Below are 21,235 nucleotides of genomic sequence, written 5' to 3' on the forward strand. Positions count from 1 at the left end.
ACTTGTCATCGCAGGGGTCTGGCGAGACAGCTCCGCGGACTGTCAGGTCTTCGCCCTTCTACCACTGCCGCATGAGGAAGGATACAGTGTGAAAGTCGAGTATCGTGTCTTTGATAGTGATGTTGTTTCTGTGACGGCATGATGTATCATATGATTCAGGGAAGGTCCAGGCTGCGTTAGGCAACGATGTTCGAATTTTCTGGGGTAACCGTTTGGAGTGGGCGGAGTTCTGGCAGGTGCGAACGGAGCAGCGGACCTTCAACAAGGAAAAGTCCCAAACTCAAACTCGTGGGGCATGGATGGACCTTCCATTCCACATCCCCCTCAGCCCCGGATCTTTCATGAAAGCCCGTCAAGGTGCTTTCCGGCGCCAGATCTGCACATCGATTGAGAAACTGAACGCCACGCCGTCTGCCCTGCTCGCATTCATTCGCAAGAATTGCTGAGTTGGGCCCCCCGAGCAAGCCATTCATGAAATCCCCGTGATTGTCGACCCGGCGCTCTGGATCTCAATTTACTCAGGCCAATAGCTACGTTTCATAAAGCAATAAGCGCTCTTGCTAGGGCCAGGTTGATTACCCACGCGCCTGTTCGCCCAGGCAGACTTACCACAGCCCCCCCATGTCCCCCATTCTCGGCAGAGAGACAAAAAAGCATCGTGGTATTTCCCGCAGGCCGCAGACAACACAAATCATGTTACCTTGGGCCGCTGCATGGCCAGCAGATTTTGCTCCCGCGGATTCGGGTCGTGTTCCCGAACCGTCGTATTCGACCGGAAAATCCATTGCCAACACGTCGTTCCATCAGATGCAGTCGGGGGGCTGATGACCAGAGTGTCCCACATCCCTGTTGTCATTGACGCATCCTCTCCGCACCATCTGGCTTTCACCGCCGCAATCTATCTGTCCTCGTGCAGTTGAATTTGGGGGTTAAGCGCGCCACGGCGTCTCAGCGCTTAAACAATCCATCCTCCTACTGGTAACGAATATTCTGGGCCTTGTTCACCTGCTTGCAGATGTCGCACGCTCGCTCGACCACATCCAGAAGTTTCTTGTGGCACTCCCTTGCAGCCTGCGGTATGAGAGGGGGGTTGAAAAAACTGGCAACCTGGCGGTGGGATCCATGATTCCGGTTATTAGGTCGCCGAAGCTGAGGTTGTTGGTCCTGAGATTGCCCTGGCTGCAGCGCTGCTCCCCCTTTCACTGGCCAGCCCAGACTGTCCAGTTTGCACACATTCGACGAGGTCTTTCGTCGACCAGGTCTTTCCCTGTATCAAGAATGCTTTCTCAGCAGAACTCGGATCGATCAGGTCGTCACAATAGCGCATTAGCGGATCTCCGTTAGCTGCCGTTGACAATCTTGACAGGGACATGGATTGTGGTGGAGAGGCCGAGAGGGGGTCAACGACACTATTGTTTGCGCACTCCACCATTCCGCAAACTGCCGTAGCTCGCCGACTCGGGCGAGGAAGCAGAGACAAAAAGGGTAATCTCCAGCCACGACCAACAGCCCTCTTCGATGTTCCCCTGCTTAACCGTTTAGGGAACGCCAAAACACCCCCTGCAGGATGGCGCTTCCATGCTCACAGACTCGAAGATGCGGGGGTACCCGTTCCATCGCCCATCGACTCTCATCCTTGTTCCCCCACCACCACGACCAAGATGACTCCATGCAACCTGGGATGGCCCTTCCTTCCTCCCAACGACCCTCTCCTCTTCGGGTCCGAGACAGTTCTCCACGACCCGCCTTCCCCGTCCTTAGCTGGTCCGCCGCGGAGGCTAATCTTCATCAGAGTTGAACGTTATCTCGGTGGAACTGCGACCTTCCTCACCCCGGGGGGGATCCGCGTTCTCTCGGGGGTCTCAACCTCAACGGTCAAGCTGAGACAAGGAAAGGTGGACAACACAACACCACACCGCATAATCTCGGAGCAGCTGAGACTCGTGGCGCGGAAAAAGACGGCGGCTCCCCCCTCCCGCACCGCCCAAAAATCAAAAAAAGACTGTACTACTTACTTGTAAGAAAGAAAAAAAGAGACTGATCATCCCGCCCGTCCACCCCTAAGCGCCGCCATGCAGCCGCAGCAGTATGCACACTGCACCGCCATTTCCTTCCGGACGGCCACGGCTACCACACCCACAGACGGCAGGAAGAGCTGGGGGGGGTGTGGAGAGAGAGAGAAAGAGAGCAGAAAAAAAACGACCAGTCACTCGCCCTCGGCCGCGCCGCTGCAGCGCAGCAACCAACGGCGCGCTCTGATTGCGTGCCAGACTGTCGGGACGGGGGCCACTAGCGCACGGCGCGCCCAAAACGGCTTTCTGCCTCTCTCTCCCTCCCTCTCTCTGCTCAGCGCAGCGCAGCAGCGCCCATGCCGTCCCTCTTTTTTTTTGTTGTTGCTGCTGCTGCGCTGACCATCCATCCATCCACCCGCGCGCCTCTCTCTCCCCCTCCCGCTCCCTCTTGTTGGGGCAGGCGGGGGTGGGGGAGGGCTGATGATGGATGGATGGATGATGCTTGTCCTTAGCTCCCTAATATCGGGTGGGTTTTGTTTGGGCATGGGGTTTCATTTGGGGTATTATTCTCCGCGCCAACGTCAATGCCAACGCCAACGCCAACGCCCGTGACGGCGTGGTGGTGGGTGGGTATGGCCGCGGGCTGCTCGGGGCGCGTGAGGAGGATCCCGAGACAGATTTCGGCAGTTGTCAATCTCTGTTTTGCTTCTTCCCTCCCCCCCCCCGGCTCACCTCCCCTGTTTGTGTCTTGCTCTGAATGTCTTGTTTCCGTGCCAGTCCCTTTTCTTGGCAAGGTCGCGGCGATCAGGAACGAAGGATGGATGGGGAGGGTGGAAAGCAATCCAGGGTCACCAGGCCTTGGTAGATGGAACAAAATCAGATTTGCTACAACGCCGGATAAGCCAGTGCGCGCTAATGAAAACCACCGAAACCATTTTTTCAAACACGAACCGTGAGATTATTATCTAGGCACAAGAGAAAAGACGACCGTAGAACTCCGTGATATCGAGTCCAAATATGAACGAATGAATCCAAGGCTCCTCAACCATGCTCCCTTCTCAAGTTCCCAACCGTTGATGACGTGAACCCCCCGAGGTGTGCTGCCCAGCCTTCTTGGTATATCACCTCGCCACCGGCACTGAATAGGGGACGGTGGCGTCACAGTCGTAGCACTTGCCCTCGGTTAAGCGATGACGCAGCTTTCTGCAGTCGCAGACCCAGAGGGCATTCCCCTTGTTCAGCGGCCTGTGCAGGTCAATGACATCGCGCGGTTTGTAGAACCCTTTCCTGAGGCCGCAGTCGACGCAGAAGCGCCGTTCCTCCGACGTCTTCCTGGCACGCGCGTGCGAGGTCGAGAAGGTCTCGGTGGCCGGCACAGTGCTGGCGCGCCGCCCCTTGGCTGCCGCCGAGGCTCGGAGGCTGCTTCGGGTCAGGCTGGGATCGTAATGCGGGTTGGCTGGGGGCGACAGGCTCGAGCTCTTCGACGGCGGCGGCGTATACGACTGCTCTCTTTTCACTCCTTCGTCTTCACCCTCTCCCTGAGAAGCTAGCATGCCGTATTTCTGAGACTCAAAGTATTCGAATCCCCTAAACCGGTAGCAGTGGTAGCACCCAAAGAGGTTGAAGTTCTTGCGCGGTTTGCTGGTGCGAGGGATGTCCGACTCCTCAGGATCCTCACGCCCCTCATTCTTCTCCGCGCTCAGCAGGCCACCGATTTTCAGGCGGTCGGGGAGCCTGTCCGGGTGGAAGTTCTCTCGAAACCATCGGTTGGTCCGATAAACTTTCCAGCAGTGAAACCAAGTTACATGCTTTTGAATCTCGAGGATGACGTCGGGTGACAGTTGCTGCAGAAACCTCAGGAACGGCCCGGGTTCATCTGGCGTGACTGATTTTGCCCGAGGCTGATGTTGTTGCGGCACTTGATGCGAGGGCGGGGTTGGCAAAGAATGGCAAGGTGTGGGAGCGAACTCCTGAGGCCAGGTTTCGTAGTGCAGGGGCGATGGTTGATAGTGCAGAGATGATGGCTGATGATACAGGGATGATGGTTGATGACGGTCGAGCGAGGTTGGTTGTTGGTGTGGAGATGTCGGTTGTGTATGCATCGTACCGACTGAGTAGCCGCTGTATGGAGGCAGCGGCAGAATTTGTCTCGGGGCCTGGAAGGACGAGTAGAATGGGTGCGAAGAAGTGGCATGGGCATGGAGAAGTTGTGACGGCAGCGGCGTGGTAGGAGCTCGGAATGCCGGCAGGTGTTCGTGGGCAAGTGTCGGGTAATTATTCCTCGAGTATATCACAGGGCCCGCCGCAGGGCCGGAAACACCAGACGTGGGGATGTGCTCGTGGGCAAGCGTCGTCTGGAACTGATTCCTCGGGTACAAAACAGAGTCGGCCTCCAAGTCGGAAACGCCAGATGCGGGCGACACAGTCCGTGAGATTCCGACATTGTGGGTGGTAACGGCATCATATGGGACCGAATATGATGTGGATGAGGAGCTTGACGAGACCGAAGACGAACGCGCCTCCAGGGGCTGTCTGGGCGGCGGTCCGGTAGGGTAGTACCCTTCGTGGTGGTGATAAGTCATGTCGAAGCTGGGATGCGTGGAAAGTGTTTGGGGGTCAGGGACTTGTGGGAGGAGGCGATGAGAGGAAGCTTCCAAAGTGGATGTTGTGGTTGTGCTGTCGTCGGTGAAGTAGGTGGTGGCTTCCACTATTCGTAGGCCGAGCAATGGATTGGCGAGAAGATGGGGGAGCAGGTTTTGCGGAGCAAGCGATTCAGGAGCCACAGGCTTAGCTTCTTATATGTTGTCCACGGGCAACACGGCAGATACTGCTCGTCTGGTGCTGTCGGCGCGAGGTAACTCGGCAGCTGTCCCTAGGCTTCGTTGGGACTGACTCGTCTCGTAACTGGACGAGGCCAGTCGCCTATCAGGCCGAGTCTAGGAGGCGCCCTGTCTCTGCCTCGTCAAAAACGGCCTGCTCCGTGGGGAGGGGTCCACCAGGGCCAAATGGCTCAAGTTCCGCGGGAAAAAGACTGGGAGACCCGGACGGTTCCAGGAGGAGTCTGCTAGACCTGGGATTTACCCAATATCGCAAATGCTAGATGGCAGTCGACTGTGTTTTCAGGATTTATCTCTCCCGTGTATTATTTCGGTGCGGTCCGTGGCGGTCCAAGGATGACAACATTGAACTCAGCAGCTGGAGGGCCAAGTGCAGACAGAGTTGGTGATCCAGGGGTGTGAGGGAAACGACTCGAGCTCTGATCATCTGACAGAGACGGAACGCGGCCTGCCGTCGACTGGAGGTACCCGTACCTCGGGGAACCTGGATGGCCAGGAGAAGCGCCCGCTAAGCAAGCTGCCCTGGTCGCCGGGGGTGTCCTCCCGGTAGCCTTGCGATCCTGCCCTGATTGGCACCGAACGCCCTGTGAGACCTGCAGAAGGGAATCGAAGCGACTGAGTGGGTAACCTCCTCGGCAAGGTCTGGGTCCCAAACCCTGAATGTCACTGTTGGCTTCGTCTGCACTCGTGATTGCTCGTCGGAAACGGAGGTGGGAACAAGATGACTTGTCGGAAACGGTGACTCGGAACTGACTCAGGATGATATCAAAGGAACGGATCGTCGCTGTGCTGCCCACACGATATTCTTCCCTTCAGACCCGGAGTCTTGTGATGGATGCAATCGAAGAGACTGTTAAGCATACCAGTTCTAAATCCCCAACGTTTCGTGTGACGAGTCGCGAACGTCCGAGGAAATCATTGTGGGGGGGGGGGGAGAACGCCAAAGTGGTCGGCAAGAAAACCGAAGCAAGGATTGAGAAAGAATTACTCCTAGGGTTTTTTTGTGCGGGGGGGAGGCTTGCTGGAATTACCTGTCCGAATGCGCCTGCCGTGACATGTACCTATCTCCGAAACGAGCAAATATAGACATGTACCGAGGTATTAAGACATCCCCATAACCCCAGTTGAAGAAGCCGTTAAATATTCATGGGTGCTTTACATGTTCGTAATGGGAATGCAAAAGAAACATGATTCAAATGGTCCGGTGGGCGATCCTCTCTCGCAGGGTCGCAAGCGGGTTTGTCCATGGAGTCCGCGGAGGGCGGTGGATGAGATGGGAGATCTCTAGCCTGTCTTGGCTTCATGCTTTGCCTCTTGCCATCCGTTCCAAGCAGGGGCATCTCGATCGGGTTCTGCAGAGTGCGGCTGGCGCTGCCATGCACCCCCCCCCCCCCCCCTGCTCCTCGCACTGTAATCACGTACATACAGAGTACGGCATACAAGATTGCATGTCCTGACTGTATAGGGCTTCAGCTGTTCCCAGACTTATCCAAATTGCTGCATCTACGTGTGCCGTCATCGGCCTCAAAGTTTATCGTTCGACCGCACATGCCCGGTGTGCAAACGGAAGGGCCTGGGGCCCTGGGCGCGCTGGTGTGGGCTGCGCAGGCAACGAGTTGACCGAGAGATGGCGGAAGGCTCGACATGGGAGAAGGACCTGCCAGGACCCCGCAACCAGGCCGGCAGCCCAGGGAAAGCACGCTGCTCGAGAAAGGCCTGGTGCAGGCGGAAGAGGAAGGCACCGGCCCATGGCCTATGAACGTCGAGAACCAGCCCCACTCCAATAACTTTCCAACCAACACAATCTTGGCACAAAAGAAAGAGCCAACCAGAGCTCGCGGTATACTGTGTCACACTGTATTACCGTTCTGCTGGGACAGGAGAACTCATTTGATAGGCTGGACTGCTTGGCCCCTGGTGGTTGTCAAGGCAGGGGCTTCCAATGTCTCGCGGACCATGGAGATTGATGAATCTGTCGCAATTCTTTGGTAAGAACGACTTTGCCAGTACATATGCCACTCTTTTTGGTGCTTCACCGATCTCCACGTTAAAACCGCGCGATTTTCAGGCTCGGGACCCCGTTGCTAACCCACAATACTCCAAAAATAAACACAGGCCAGCGCTGTTATTTTGGAGGTTTGCAAATTGCAACCATCCCCATCCCGCCCCCAGCCCCATCCCATGTTGGTAGTGAGGACCCGAGAATGAGGTGCCACGTCAGACAGAAAAAGGTCTTAGCACGGCGCAGCATAGCGCGTTTGAGCGGGCAGTCCATACGTCAGTTTCTCCCGTTGTGCTGTGATGGCTCAGACCGTCGCGGCCTCGAGGGGGCGGAGAGAGTTGCAAGTCCAGACGGGTCGTGTTTGCGGCTGGCAATCAAATTCCAGTTTGAGGGACACCCAGAACCGAAGGAGGAGGGGCCCATAATAATCTCTCGCTTCGTTGGCTAGGAGTCGCATGATGGATCCTCGACTGACGAGTAAAATTCAAACTTCTGAAAAGGGAAGGAAGGCGCTGGCATCCAGCCAGCGCAGCCGCCGAGACATGGCGTCGGCACCTTCGTCCTCTCGACGCACATTTTCTACGGAAACAAGCGCTTTCATTCTGCGACGACTTCCATCGTGCAGACACTTATTCGAGCTCGCGAAACCCCCTGCAGCCTTAATTGGCGAGACCAAGAACGAACACCACTGGATCAAAGGGTTCAAAGACAATGGCCAACGCTGAAGCACGCAAGTCGCAACTCGGCTGCCTGTCCGGTTGGTAACTCAGCGACCACATGATTACGCCATAGATGCAAAGGCCAGCCTCGACGCATCTGTCATGTAATTCGCGACGGCAGCGGAAACATCGGCGCATGTCGGAACCAGGTTGAGAACGGCCAGCCACACCCCCCCCCCCCTCTCCCTCTCCCTCTCCCCCTCCCTCTGCAACCCACCCCCGGTGCTCGCCTAGCGAGCTAACCTCCGGGTATCGTTACCGTGAATTATCGCGCCGGCTATCGCTCCCGATGCCAAGTGTCTCTGGTTTTGGGGCACAAATCACCGAAATACCTCGGCCGCTGCTAGCGACTGTGTACGAATGTGGGAGTTCAGGGTGCGACAAGCTACCCGACTCGAGAAGGGATCGCCCAAAACAGGAAGGACAATGGCTAGAGCACCCTTTTGAGAGTGGTGAAATGGACTTGAGGCTGCGATGAACGATGCAAGCACTGCCTATTTTCACCTCCTCCCCTCCACCAGCCAGCACGCCTGAAGAATACGCCCCATGATTGTGACTGGCCGGGTTGGCGCGCTTGAACCGGATCCAGCGGCCTAAACCTCTCCCACATTGCTCATGTGGGTTGCTATATCCTTTTTCTGTCCCCTATAACTCACCGCCGTTGGTAATCACCTTTCTGCATCGCTGAACGGTTTCGGTACCCCGTTGGGCGCTTCCCCGCCCCCTCGTTTATCCAGTCCTTCGGTACTGAGTGCTCTACTTCAATATGGGAGTTTGCTAAACCTCCAAGGCAACAACAGCCCATAACGTTAGACGCGTCATAGGACATGGCGGTTCATATCCACGCTGTCCTTATGGAAGGACTATAACTATCCTCCATCTTTGAAGTCTCCCGATACCATAACTTGAACCGCCAGAGCTCTGAAGGCAACACATAAGATACGTTTGGTGAGGGTTACCGTTTCCCACCGCCGTTGGCTCCTTGCTGCAGGTAGCCACCTGGCTGAGTAGGTAGGCAAACCGATTTCAATGGTGGGCACATTTTCTCGAATGCATCATCACACCCCGTTCGGCGTCTCGCTTAGGCTCATACTACTGTCGAGCTCAGTTGGGATCTTAGGGGTGTGGCTGCATTCTCCCCAGAATCCCACTGCACACTGCACACACGTCAGCCTATCAGAGGATCTTGTGAATGATACCCGCGGATGCAGCTCAAGATCGTTTCCTTAACCCTCGGCCCCTGAAACACACAGCCTTGCTGAGCAAACAATACTCTAGATGTGTGGCTTTGCGGTCCAACGGCGAGGCAAACAGCCAAGTGTGCGTCTGAGTCTGGCAACCAGGAGGGTAAGGCGGCGGGTAAATCTCTCCAGGGACCAGGCTGCACGTTCCAGAAACTCGCGCATGTGGGTTTGGCGTGCTTGTGAGGCTGGCGATACCTGTGCTGAGCCTCAGTATGGCGTTCCCCAGATTTGTTGCATCACACACTGTGGCCGCGAATTCGGGCCGCCCGGTAGAGGGACCGCGTTGACAGATCTGAGACTGTCTCCACAGACGAGGAGGCGGTTTAAGACAGACAGTCCAGCTTGGACCCCGAATCCCAACGCTGAGTCTACCTTGAGCTAGTTATCTGGTGTGGCTTATCACAGGGCGGCCAACGGCCCCATACTCATGCCCTCATTCGTCTGACTGGGTGTCCCTCCTGGCCCGAGCCGAACAGTAACGGTGGTTGTCCGAACAAGCGCTGGCCACTTGTGTGGCTTGTCAGACAACCGTCGCCCAATGAGGCCGCAACAACTGCCGATGCCCCTTTTCCGGGCATCACCCCCTCTGTGAATGGACGGCAACGAGAAGGAGAGACGAAGAACGAAGCGGAGAACAGTAACAACCAACACCACTCCCAGTACACACCCGCCCACCCACTACCCGACCACAACCCCCGCGGCAGCCTTCGACCCCGCGGTAGCCTCGACTATCTCCCCCCTTCCCCCAAACCGAACAACATCAACCCCCACACAGCACCCCCACCCCCACACCACACACACCCCCCACCACTAATCAGCACCAGCACGACCACCAAACACTCCCGTCACCACTAGCACCAGCCAGCCACCACCACCACTTCCGCCACCACTGCCGTAGGAACCACCCCCGCCTCACTAACCGGAATCCCACTAATGACCACCACGTTCGTGGGCGTCAGCAGCCCCCGTGACAGTCACGGCTGGCAAGGCCGTCGTCGTGAAGGCGACCGTCTCTGGGAAGGTGAGTAGGGACTGTACTGTGGTTGAGGTTGTTTGGGGTTGGGGGTTGAGTCTGGGGTTGGGGTTGTGGTGGAGGCTGTTAAGGAGTCGCGGTGGCGGTGGTGGTGGTGACGGTGGCAGTTACTGTGACGGTGGTCAATTCGGCTAGGGGGGGGGGCGGCTGTTGTGCGGAGGGGGATGGTGATTAGGGATTCGGTGGTGGTTCGTGTGTCGCTGGTGGTGGTGGAATTGACTGCTGGGGCTGGGGCTCGACGGTGGCGGTGACGGTGACTGTAATGGCGCTTAATAGATGCGGTTTTGGATTGCTCATGTCTTTGCCATGGTGGGAGCGGGTATCGAGGTCCGCCGCGTCGGGTTTTGGGTCCTGACGGGAGCGAAAGAACACCGGGAAGAGGCTCCCCAAGGCAGAGGGTGGTGGCGGTAAGGGGGTGTTGAAAAGCGGCGAGTTGAGCAGGGGGTGGTTGCGAGCAAGTACTGGCGCTGCAGCAGCCAAATTGGCAGCGTTTACAAGCAAGACACCAAAAATAAAGAGTGAAGACATCGTGGCTTTTGCGAGAGTGTTGAGGCTCAGGGGCTTGGACTGAGTTGGGGCATGAGAGAGTGGTTCTGTTTCTGCCCCAATCTACACTAATCTTCCCCTCCCTTCCAAAAGGGCCTTGATACACTCTCCTTTCTTAGTTGGTACTCCTCATGGCTGGAACACAAAGTTGCACAGAGTGGCAAAGGCGGGAATTTGTGATATGTTTGCCAACGTCAGTCCGAGGGTTATCCGGAACCCATACTTAGCAGACCGGATGTGTCTCACACTAATGTTCGGTGCTTTCCCATGGCTCTGCGGATAAGGAATATAAAACTCTCCGATGTTTGATATGACGGCGAGTGGCAATGGTCCGGACTTGGATGAGAGCGATTCATTAGCCCCTAAACCTAGAATACTGAAGCAGGGCAACCCTTCTTAACTCGGCCGTGGTGTGTTGTCGTGTGGGATAGGACAAACTACAAGTGCAACTAAGTACTGTAGCTGTGTAGCGGGTGTTATGAGACAGTCTTACTTGACGCCATCTTGTAACACGTGAAGCTTTTATGCTGCTCGGGCCAGTGCCTCTAATTAGCTTAGCGGTTCTTTGTGGTTGTTCCATGTGTAACCTGCCTAGGGGGGAGACTTGTCACTGTTAGAAGGACACGAAGGACTAGAATATGCTTTCAGTTGTCTAGCAAGGCTTGGAATTGCCAGTTGGGTTACCAGCAGGGGACCGTTGGGAAACACCGCAACTCAGGGGTTGCTCGTCAAGGGTTGCTCAGCAACCCCACAGGTTTGTTGACATTACCAACAAAGCCTTACACAGTGCCTCGAGGTTGTCAGTGATCCTGCGTGTGTAGTGAATAGTAAAGACTGAGCTAATGCCCGTAATCTTCATGAGTCTTCGTCCGAGAGATGGTCGCCCAGCACAGTGTCAAGTTGGGATTCATGGAGTTGGCCACGAGCCACCCGCACGTGCTATATGTATTAGGTCCGCGCTCCCGATGTCCAACGAGGACCACCGCCCACTCGACAGTTGGCCAAATGGTAACTGGCGGTGGTCCTCCCCCGGGCAGCACTCACCCCCCTCCCGACGGGGAGCTCGTGGGTTCGAGCCGCGACACTGCCCGGGGAATTTCTGAGCGGGGACGCCCGCTTAGGACGGAGAAAAACCCCTCGAGGGTTTTCGTAACTGGCCACGTCCCCTCCATCAGTGGCGACTGACAGCGAGGGGAGTTGGCCGGTGAGCTTTTGCTGTTTTTTTTCTTTTGTGCCCGCACTGCCCTTCTCTCACCACATTTCTTTTGTTGTTTGTCCGCCGCATTCCCGGATTTCGACATCGCTCTCTGCTCGCACACCCCCGACTATCCAGATCAAAACTGGGAGGTACTGTCGCCTGTTAGCGTTCTTTGTGTTGTTTTGCGATAAAATGTATAAGAGTTAACATTACCACGAACTCCGCTATAAAGCTTGCATGGTTTTCGGCGGTCTCGATGCATATGTGACTTTTCATCACATGGGTGAGCTTGAGAAGTTTACCTCTAAGCTGCGTGGGTCGTGTTATTCTTGCCGTGGAGGTTGCGGGCGCTCCCTGGCCCCTTGGTCGTAACTAACTCAGCCAAACCCTCTCCGCCGTCCTTCAAGACCCCGAATCTCCCCTAGGTGCATCTTAACCATTGGAATCAATACCCATATGCCCATAAATCCCCAAAAGTAGTAACCACCGGTTATTCCCAGCGTCTTGGGTGGGGATTAGAGGAACCTGCCTCCGTGGTGCGGCCTCCCATCTTCCTTGATCCCCCTTTCTTTCCCGAGTTCCCACAGCCCATTGCGAGCAATCTACAGAACTCTGCCACGAAGCCTGACTGGCCCTCCAAACTGTTCCTTACCGTAGGTGTCGCAGAGTTCGAACATCTTCCTCACGTGATCTCCCCCTAGAACCGGTTCGCCTCCAAGGCCAGCTCCGAGGCAAGTCGACGACGGGGTCTACCAGCAACGGGAGAAACTAGATAACCTCGGATTGTTGCGACAAGCCCACCGTCATTCGTGAATGGCTCTATCTTCCATCCATTGGTGCCACGGCCCTGACCTTTCTACTTCACCAGGAGCCATTCACTCTCCTCGATAATCGCTGCTTTACCTCTCAGAACCCCAACCTCCATCGGGATTCCCAGCTTCGTTCTTTCTCTCCCCTGGGCCTCAACACTTCGACCCACGCTACCAGCCTCCTTTACCGCACGCCACAAGACCTGCTAACAAGGGCTGGGCTTTCTTCTTCCATCTTCACAACAAACAACAAAGCGCACGGCACAAGCTGCGCTTCTTCGCCACACATTTTCACGTCTTTCCTCATGAAAGTATATCCATAAAGTATATCCCCAGGATAACATACCTCGGATTGCTATTGCAAACCACCAGCGATCCCTCTCCAATCCCACGATCAAGTCAAAAGCGAGAGTGCTACTGCGTGTTTGCACAACGGGTAGCACAGCAGCCGACACAAACTGACCAAACAACCACGCAAGCAGCTTGTCACAATATACGAGCGTCCCCGACACAAAAGATCGGACACCGCCAGTTCTGGGCCTCTACACGACGCTCTGCGACTCTGCGACTCCGCGACAAGAACCAAGCTCAGCACAAGGGATCGTCTCAGGATGTCGCTCTCCAAGGATACTCGGGCAAACGCCACGGTCGCCCTCGGGCCTTGCGACGACAAATCTTCTAACATGGACGGTATCTCTTGTTTTAGGTCAGCAGACGGGAGTGGCAATGAAGCTCCGATGCCGCCTCACAACGTCGCGGCCGATGCTGTTGAGAAAGCAAAGGTTAGCCCTTGCCGATGTCGTGGTGGAAGTCACCACTTACGATTAACTAGGTGTTGCCCCAAACCGCGAACGAGCACCAACCCAAGACCATCTCAGAGCATGCCACAGAGACAGCATCATTAGCCGAACATCTCACGCAACACGAAGTAGAGGACAATGATAGCGGCCGGGGCGGCCTCGGCCTCGGTACCCAGAGTGCTACCGTCACCAAGAAGCCCGAATGCGAGGAAGTCGATATGCTACCAAACCCAGGTGTCATCAGCGAGGCGGGGGGGCGAACCAGCTTGGAAAGTCTCGAGACGGAGATCGAACTTCCCGGTGACTCATCAAGGTATGCTTTTAAGTGATAACCTGTGACGCTGGATGCGGGACGGGGTGTTAACAAGAGGGCGCCGTAGTCCCCAGCAGTTGCTGCCCCTCGCAGCAACTCAGGTTGCGCTGCTTGAGATATTGTCAAAGACGGACTTCGAAGCCATCGAGGCCAGCAGTTGCGCCGATGAGCAAGAACTCATGGAGCCCTCGGCGGAAATCGTGCCCACCAGCAGCAGAACAGGAACCCCGCCGGCGGATGTAGGTCCCGAGCAACAGGAAGAGCAGCCAGAGGGGTACATCGCCATGCCGCCCTCGCCTGCGGGCAACGTCGGGAATGTCGCGGCTGGCGTCGAGGATTTCTTCAAGGTCCAACGATCGGACCTCGGCGGGCTGGGAGCTTTCGCGGCCCGAGAGCTCTTGAGGGGCGATACTATCCTGGTGGAGCGCCCGCTGTTGCGTACGACCCATTTCCGACTGCTGCCGGATTACCACAAGCTTTCGGATGCGGCGAAGAAGGCGTATCTGAGCCTCCACAGCGGCGAGGATGGGGATCCATTCGGCAGAATCGAGCAGATCAAGGTGCTGAATTCGTAAGCCCCGCGCCTCGTGAGGATGTTGTTGATGCGCTTGCCAGGGTTTCATCTGACCGTTACAGATTCTTCGTCCCAGGCGGCATCGCCATATTTGAGGTTGCATCTCGCTTCAACCATGCTTGCCCGTCAGCTCGGAACGTAAAGTATGTATTTGACGATGAGAGCGGGGTTCTCACACTCACCATTTGTCAAGACGTGGTCCCAGCGGGAGCTGAGCTGTTTATCAGCTACGGGGGGTCACCGGTTGAGCTGTACTCGACCTACGGCTTCCGGTGTGCCTGCGGGGGCTGCAAGCCGCTGACCGACGAGGACATCAAGAGGTTGAAGAACCGCGCGTTCGGCACTTGGGATTGCGATGACGACTATGACACCTCGGGTTGGTAGTGGGCTGGTGTGATGGAAAGTCGCCCGGAACCCCGCCGCGATTGTCGACGACGACGACTCGAGAAAACGCTGAGGTTTGGCCGTGACGCCCAAGTAGTGGCCACGAATCTTTCTCCATCAACCATATTGTCGCGGGACGTCTGTCGTTGTTGGAGGGGACTCGAGGGATCGGAGGACCGACGACCGGGTTTCGGCTTTTGGGAAGAGAGGAAGAATAGTTAGGTAGGTAGCCCTAACCTGGTATTTAATTAATGGATCGGTGTGCGTTTTGCGTCCAGGTTTGGGGATGCAAGTGCGGGAGCTGAGCTGCGGTCCTAGAACAGTGGAGGAGGAAAGAGTGACTCAGGTCAGGTCCAGCCACCTCCATCCTGCCACTGCTCGATGCGGCTATTGACAGTCTGAGACCATTCTTGCGACCTCCCCTTAGTAAGCGGAATGCGGATCACCGATTTTCCTGAGGGCCATTGCTATTCATTGTCAGCTCGACAAGACGCATACTGAATGTTCCTGCTGCCTCGTGAGCATTTCTTTGGCCAAACCGGGGAGTCTATAGGTGGCGCCATTACAGGCCGGGAAGACATGCTCCTGATAAGGGAGGTACATAGGGAGGTGCTCCTTCCCCAAATGCGCCACTGGGACAAGTCTGAACACTTCACTTTTTTCTCAGAACTTCCCATGAGTTTTAGTACTGAAGAACCCCTCGTCTTCCGTCCGGTTCCTGACTTGGTGAAGGGTAGGTTGAGTGGTTACCTCTCTGTGATCGTCTACGTATAGTCGGCCGTCGTGCCCCCCAGCCAATGCAACGTCGCCCGAACGCAAGCCACGCACACAGCCCAGGTTTCACCACGACAGGTCTCCGCAGCGTGTACGTGCATGGATGTCCGTAATCCCCTCGTCCTAGCACGTATGGACACGCACGTCATACGAATCCAGGCTTGATCGATGTGCACGACTGCTTTGCACCGCAGTTCCCATGATGAGGGTGTGCTCTGTATACCAGCAGACACACAAGCCGTTTCACGCTTGGACAAGCATCGTTAGGTAGGTCGGGACTGGCCTCCTATTACCTGCCTGGCCACCGCGAGCCTCGAAGTCGCATTTCACAGTTGCTCAACAAGAGGAACTCGGGTAGGTTGCCCCGCCCATCCCCGTGTGGGGGCGATGCAGTGTGAGTGAGACCTGCGAGGGGTTGGAACAAGGTTTGTGGGGAAGCTACAGCAAATACGTACCGTGCGGGCATGTACATAATGTAATGGGCGGGCGGGTATGTCAAACCGTGAGATGAAAGCACGTGGTACACAGGGTATCAGCGGCCGCAGGAGGTTGCGTGCCGTTGACCCACGGAGTCTCAGTTTGTTCGTTGATCGGAGGTCAGGGGCTCTAAAAGTGCGGGACGGCCCGGAAGGAGCCAAGAGCGCACGGACCATAGTTAGTGTACACGACACGTACTGTGTATTTTCTCGTATTAATTACCCGGCACCCATACAAACGAACAATTTCATGACAGCTCCTCCCACCAAATGCGCAGCTTTTAATCTGTACTCATTTTTCTATCCGGAATACAAGGCCGCCAGAGATGTGTTTTTTTCTTAAATGCCCTCTCGCGACGCCATCATCCACCCATGATTTTGTACCCCCTTGTCTAATGCAAAAACTTGCGCTCCCGATGCCAAACTACTGACCGGAAAGAGAAGGGAAAAAAAGAAAAGAGAAGCCGGCCCAGGGCATCAAAGTCTGCCTCCAGCTCTCCGTTGTGGCGCACTGACTTGAATGCAACAGAACAGCAGCCAAAGAAAAGGAAAGAGAAGGACAAAGAAACCCAAAAAAAGAACAAGAAAAGGATAGCAAACAATTACCTACCGGGACAAAGGACCGCCCCTCCCGCACCCCACCAAGCCGAGCCCCATCACGGGCGCTTCGACGCCAAGTCGCCCGTCGAGAACAGCTCAAACTTGATGCGGTCGGGCCCCACCCCCCGGGCGCGGAGGTAGTCCGACACGTCGACCATGAAGGCCTCGGGCCCGCAGACGTAGTACTCGGCGCCCGAGCTGCGCAGGTGCAGGTCGCGGACGGGGTCGAGCCGGGCGAGGTCGACGCGGCCGGCGTGGTCGAAGGCGACGCCGGCGACGTCTCCGGGGGCCGGGCGCGTCTGGAAGACGGCGGCGCGGAAGGACGCCGCCCGCCCGTGGTGCTGCTCCCCGTGCTCCCGCCGCAGGCGCGCCACGTGCGCCGCGAAGGGCACCGGCCCCGTGCGCGCGCCCTGGATCCACGACACGGCCCGCCCCGGCTGGGTCGCCGCGACCGTGTCGGCGATGGCCACCATGGGCGCCGCGCCGACCCCGGCCGAGATGAGCACGATGGGCATGCTGCTGGTGTTGGCCACGTCGAGGAAGAAGTCCCCCGCCGGGTGCGACAGCTCCACCACGGCCGCCGCCGCCGCCGCCGAGCCGGGCACCGTGTGGTGGTCGATGAGCGCGTTGGAGACGAGGCCCGGGTGGAAGTACGACGCGGAGACCGAGTTGGCGTAGCGCGCGCCCTCGTCCCGCTTGACGCTGATGCGGTAGTAGTCCGGCCGCCACGCCTCGCTGAGCGAGTACTGGCGCGCCTGCATGTGGCCGTCGGGCCCGCGGATCCGCAGCGACACGTACTGGCCGGGCAGAAACCGGGGCAGCTTCTCGCCGTCCCGCGGCGCCAGGTAGAAGGAGTAGATGTCGTCCGTCTCGCGCACCACCCTGTCGACCCGGAACTCCCGCCACGACGGCCACTGCTCGGAGCCCTTGTACAGCTGCGCCTCCCGCCCCATCAGCATCTTGGCGAGCAGCCAGTACGCCCGCTCCCAGGCGGCGAACACGGCCGGGGTCATGGCCGCGCCCAGGACCTCCCCGAAGGCGCCGAGGAGGTATTTCCCGACGATGCCGTAGTGCTCCGGCTGGATGCCGAGCGAGCAGTGTTTGTTGCACATGCGCTCTAGCCTGGGGATCAGCTCGCTGGTGTGGTTGATGTTGGAGGCGAAGCTGAGGATGACCGACGTCAGCGCCCGCGGCTGCCGCCCGTTCTTCTGGTTGACGCTGTTGAAGTAGTTGTTGAGCTCCGGATGGTCCCGCAGCATGGTTTTGTAAAAGGTGGTGGTGATCTGCTCCCCCTTCTCCCGGAGCGCCGGGATGGTGTCCTTGACGAGTTTCGACTGCTGGTATGTAAGCGCCATGGCTACGGATTGCATTATACGGCCAAAAGGCCGTCAAAGAACAAGGAGGTCGGGAAAATATGAGCGAGGCTTTCGGCGACGGAAGGCTAGGTCGCTCCAAAGTTATAGACGAACGGGATGAAACAGGAGTGGATCACCTCGGCTCCCGCTTTCTACACGACTTTTGTTTCTTCCTCTGTTCCTATTTTTTCTTCTATTCTTTTCTCCTCAAAAATCATGGCAAGTCAAGACCTGGCCCGAACCCCCTGACCCCCCAAACAACTCGTATGATGTTGGATGGATACAGACGACAGGGGTCACCGCATTCGGTACAGAAGTGGCACCTCCTCAGTAGACCAAGCTCTGGTCGCGTGCCCAGCACTACCTGTGGGGCCGTTGGAAATGGAAGTCGATTCGTTTTCTGCCCTCTCCATTAGCTGTGCTCAAGCCAGCACGCGTAGGGCAAAGTTTGGCTTGCCTTGAGAAGCGCTTGGACGACATGGGGGCGCGTTCCATTGCCACCTTCCACTCTTCTCCCGTCACTAGCCCATTGCGCTTCGGCAGAGGTATCGTACGATACTTGACCTGACTCAATTTAAGGTGGGCTGGGCGGTATCCGCCCTCGGGACGTGACGGGGATGCGACGGGGATGCGACGGGATGTGACGGGATGCAACGGGTTGGCCCTTGCAGGCTCGGGCGGGCCAGGATGGAGACGTACGATATCGGGACAGACGGTGTGTGCATGTCGACCTCGAACTGTGTCCCTCTCGTTCCCTTGGGCGGAAGTCTCCGGGCCGGCCGGTCAAGGGTTCTGTCCCGGCAGAGGGACCTGGGTTCCGAGCATTCGGAGCCGGCACCTAATTAGATGCCGGAAGATATTGACCGTGGTGAGACAAAACACGGCTGCCTTTGCTGACCACGGATAAAGAGACAGAAACTTGATTACAGACCCTATTCTACATAACATCTAGATGCAAGAAATAGACGACAACCTTGGACAGTATCTCCCGCACCCCAAAACAGAAAAAAAAGAAAACCAAAAGCACCTTGAGCCCTCAACGGCCCCCTACACGGCTGGACGAACCCGCACCCAGCCCCAGGTAGCCTACTTCCCTAACCCCACTGGTCCGTCTTCCCTTGCTGGCAGCAACCATGGCAGCCCCTGCCCCTACCGGGGGGACCGGTCGAGCCGCGACTTCCAAAGCTTCATGAAGGCCCTTAGATCCCGTTTTAGCTGGTTTAGCGAGCTGGACCGGCTATCCCACCCTTCAAGTGCTCGTGGGTCCAAGGCGGCCACCATCTTCATGATGAGGCTGCAGAACGCCGGGGCGTCCGGGCGGCTTCGATAGTTGCTGCGCATCACGTCCATCAAGATCATGCAGAGTAAGCGGTGTATCGTTTGCTGTCCCTTAAGTATCGCAGCCGCATCTAGGGGGAGAGTTGGGCTCACCTGAAAGTCCCGCCGAGAGTTAGGTCCGAGGACCCGGCGGACAGTAGCATTCCAACCGTACTGCGGGGAAAAGGGGCGCGTGAAGTGCCGGGCGGCATCATCTGTGAGTGGTGTCCCGTCACCTACATCCTCGAGAATCCACACCATCAAGGTGAGTCGTCGAGAACTCCGCTCCATGGTGCGGGTCTTAGGGAGAACCAAAGGGTAGAGGAGGTAAAGGAGCGGCTCGAGATTCAAGCCGATCTCAGGGTGTGATTAAGCGGCATGTGTTGAACTGTGTTGAGCTGTGTTGATCGAACAGAAAGACACCTGGACGAGCGGCTAACCTGAGCTGCTATATACCTCTGGTTGCTCCATGGTGACGGCGAGCACGCTCCAGGCGCACGTCCAGCGCCATCACGGCCCACGGCGAGCTTGTGTCGAATTCTGCCCTCTTTCCAGCCGGTAGCAGGGAAGAAGAATCTGACAGATCGTAAAGCCACAGGGGGAAAGGGGCGGGCCAGGAGGAATATTGAGCCGTTTGTTTCGGCCCTAGTCGCGGAACGAACCCATTTCTCCTTAATTCATTGTCCTGGTCGGTTTCGTCGTGTCTGGGCACCCAGCGGGAGTGCCGAATTTCTGATAAGGGGTACACGGCGAGCGAGAAGAGTGGTTGGGAGGAGTCTCTTTGTTCGTTTCGGTCCCAATCAGTAATAGTCTTCCGGGCGGCGTTTGTCTCCTTCTCCGATGGCACGTGCGTCTCTACCGTTTGCAATAAAGAAAAACACGACTTTAGGGGTTGCGGCCACCCGTCGTTTATCTCGTGTGGCGTGTGTTCTGACCAAACACCGTGCCAATCTCCCCCCCTCCCAATTTCATCACATCACACACCCACCATCACCAGTCTTATCACCAGTATTTCGCCGCAGCAGCCTACCAGCCTCCCAGCCTACCAGCCTACTAACCTACAGCCATGGCTCATCAAGCACTCATCAACACTATCAGTGCGAGATGGGAGTTCAGCGTCGGTGCCTGGAAGCGAGCCCAAGGCCTTGACCGCTTACCCATGCTTCACGAACTGACCGCGGAACATCTGAATGAGTATATGCAAGACAAGGCCGCCGAGAATCTCGCGCTGTATGATGACACATCTAGGTTGCCCGTGTGTCGCGCGTTTTCGCATGCTGACCTGCCCGTCTGCGGTTCTAGTGCCACGGCCACGACCGATCTTGCACTCTTTTCCACCGGGCTTTGTCCAGGTTGCGAACAGCCCGGACAGGAGCCCGACTATGTCACCGAGCGGCTTGAGGTGATGAACGCGTGGGACCTTCGCGAGTACATGTTTGCGCTCGACGACTTGAAAGACAACCTCGTCCCAGCCTTGCGCTGCTCATTGCAATGCTTCGCAGCCAGGTACGTTTCGTTTTCGTTTCGTTTCATTCCTTCACACGTTCAGCCAGCACTCCCTTCACCCGCTTCTCCCACCACCCCTTTTCCGGTGCATGCACGAGCAGCAGGCTGACACGTCCACAGCTTCCTCACCAACGCCGTTCACCTCTACTTCTGGCCCTTGCCACAGCACAAGGTCGTGGGCTTCGCCCTTACGGCACTGACGGTCTATCACGCCGGCTTCGCCCTGACCTACCGCTGGTTCCTGTGCCTCATCGCCCGCTGCCGTAGCCACACCGAACAGCTCAAACATAAGGTCGATGGGGTGCTTCGTCAGCGAGTTGCCGCGGGCGGCTATCGTGGAGGCGACGCCGATGATCTCTGCGAGGATGATGTGCGGGCTTGGTGCGGGTGGAAGTTCAAGGTCGTTAGCCACGTCGCCTGGGAGCGGGACCTCCGATCCAGCTTCTACGAAACGGGCCTGACCTGGAGGAGCTTTCTCGAAGGATCCATGAGCTGGCTGACTCTCTGACTTGATACGGTCGTGTTGGAAGGGGTTCTGAGGATAGATATCGCGCTCTAGATTGTTACACAAACCGTTCTTGCTTTCCGTTCATACCACCTCCACAGGCTCGTTTTCGGAGCTGGACCCGCAGACCCGGTACTCCCAACTCCACCCGGGCCCCGAGCCCGGATCGGCATCACGTGGACGGGCTCCGGGTCATATGCGGAGGCGCAGTCGTCGTGATCAGCATCGGTG

At 57.0% G+C, this 21,235-nt stretch overlaps 6 protein-coding genes across 6 annotated transcripts; 2 read left to right on the forward strand and 4 right to left on the reverse strand.

Annotated features, from left to right (window-relative positions):
* Positions 1–3,133: 3,133 nt before the first annotated feature.
* On the reverse strand, positions 3,134–4,594 carry B0H64DRAFT_414241 (uncharacterized protein; the record flags this gene model as incomplete). The annotated part of the gene is made up of 1 exon (XM_062805020.1): positions 3,134–4,594. One exon carries the CDS (start codon positions 4,592–4,594, stop codon positions 3,134–3,136), a length of 1,461 nt encoding a protein of 486 aa, XP_062663673.1.
* A 5,092-nt stretch (positions 4,595–9,686) lies between these two features.
* Positions 9,687–10,561, reverse strand: B0H64DRAFT_8327 (uncharacterized protein). The gene is made up of 2 exons (XM_062808843.1): positions 10,061–10,561; positions 9,687–9,942 (listed from the first exon to the last, which is right to left on the reverse strand). Exons 1-2 carry the CDS (start codon positions 10,373–10,375, stop codon positions 9,745–9,747), a joined length of 513 nt encoding a protein of 170 aa, XP_062663674.1. The 5' UTR covers positions 10,376–10,561; the 3' UTR covers positions 9,687–9,744.
* Positions 10,562–13,011: 2,450 nt separating this feature from the next.
* B0H64DRAFT_437340 (uncharacterized protein) lies at positions 13,012–14,471 on the forward strand (the record flags this gene model as incomplete). Its single annotated transcript, XM_062806240.1, has 4 exons — positions 13,012–13,182; positions 13,233–13,513; positions 13,581–14,084; positions 14,150–14,471. The coding sequence occupies 4 exons, from the start codon at positions 13,012–13,014 to the stop codon at positions 14,469–14,471; spliced, it is 1,278 nt and encodes a 425-aa protein (XP_062663675.1).
* Positions 14,472–16,377: 1,906 nt separating this feature from the next.
* Positions 16,378–17,676, reverse strand: B0H64DRAFT_437341 (globin-like protein; the record flags this gene model as incomplete). The annotated part of the gene is made up of 1 exon (XM_062806241.1): positions 16,378–17,676. One exon carries the CDS (start codon positions 17,674–17,676, stop codon positions 16,378–16,380), a length of 1,299 nt encoding a protein of 432 aa, XP_062663676.1.
* A 1,028-nt stretch (positions 17,677–18,704) lies between these two features.
* Positions 18,705–19,672, reverse strand: B0H64DRAFT_8417 (uncharacterized protein). The gene has a single exon (XM_062808853.1). It carries the CDS (start codon positions 19,282–19,284, stop codon positions 18,826–18,828), a length of 459 nt encoding a protein of 152 aa, XP_062663677.1. The 5' UTR covers positions 19,285–19,672; the 3' UTR covers positions 18,705–18,825.
* On the forward strand, positions 19,673–21,031 carry B0H64DRAFT_8418 (uncharacterized protein). Its single transcript, XM_062808854.1, has 3 exons — positions 19,673–20,223; positions 20,296–20,499; positions 20,620–21,031. The coding sequence occupies exons 1-3, from the start codon at positions 20,060–20,062 to the stop codon at positions 21,005–21,007; spliced, it is 756 nt and encodes a 251-aa protein (XP_062663678.1). The 5' UTR covers positions 19,673–20,059; the 3' UTR covers positions 21,008–21,031.
* The last annotated feature ends 204 nt before the right edge of the window (positions 21,032–21,235 follow it).

Source organism: Chaetomium fimeti (genome assembly GCF_033439085.1).
Source record: "Chaetomium fimeti strain CBS 168.71 chromosome Unknown B0H64scaffold_1, whole genome shotgun sequence".
Classification (NCBI taxonomy): domain Eukaryota; kingdom Fungi; phylum Ascomycota; class Sordariomycetes; order Sordariales; family Chaetomiaceae; genus Chaetomium; species Chaetomium fimeti.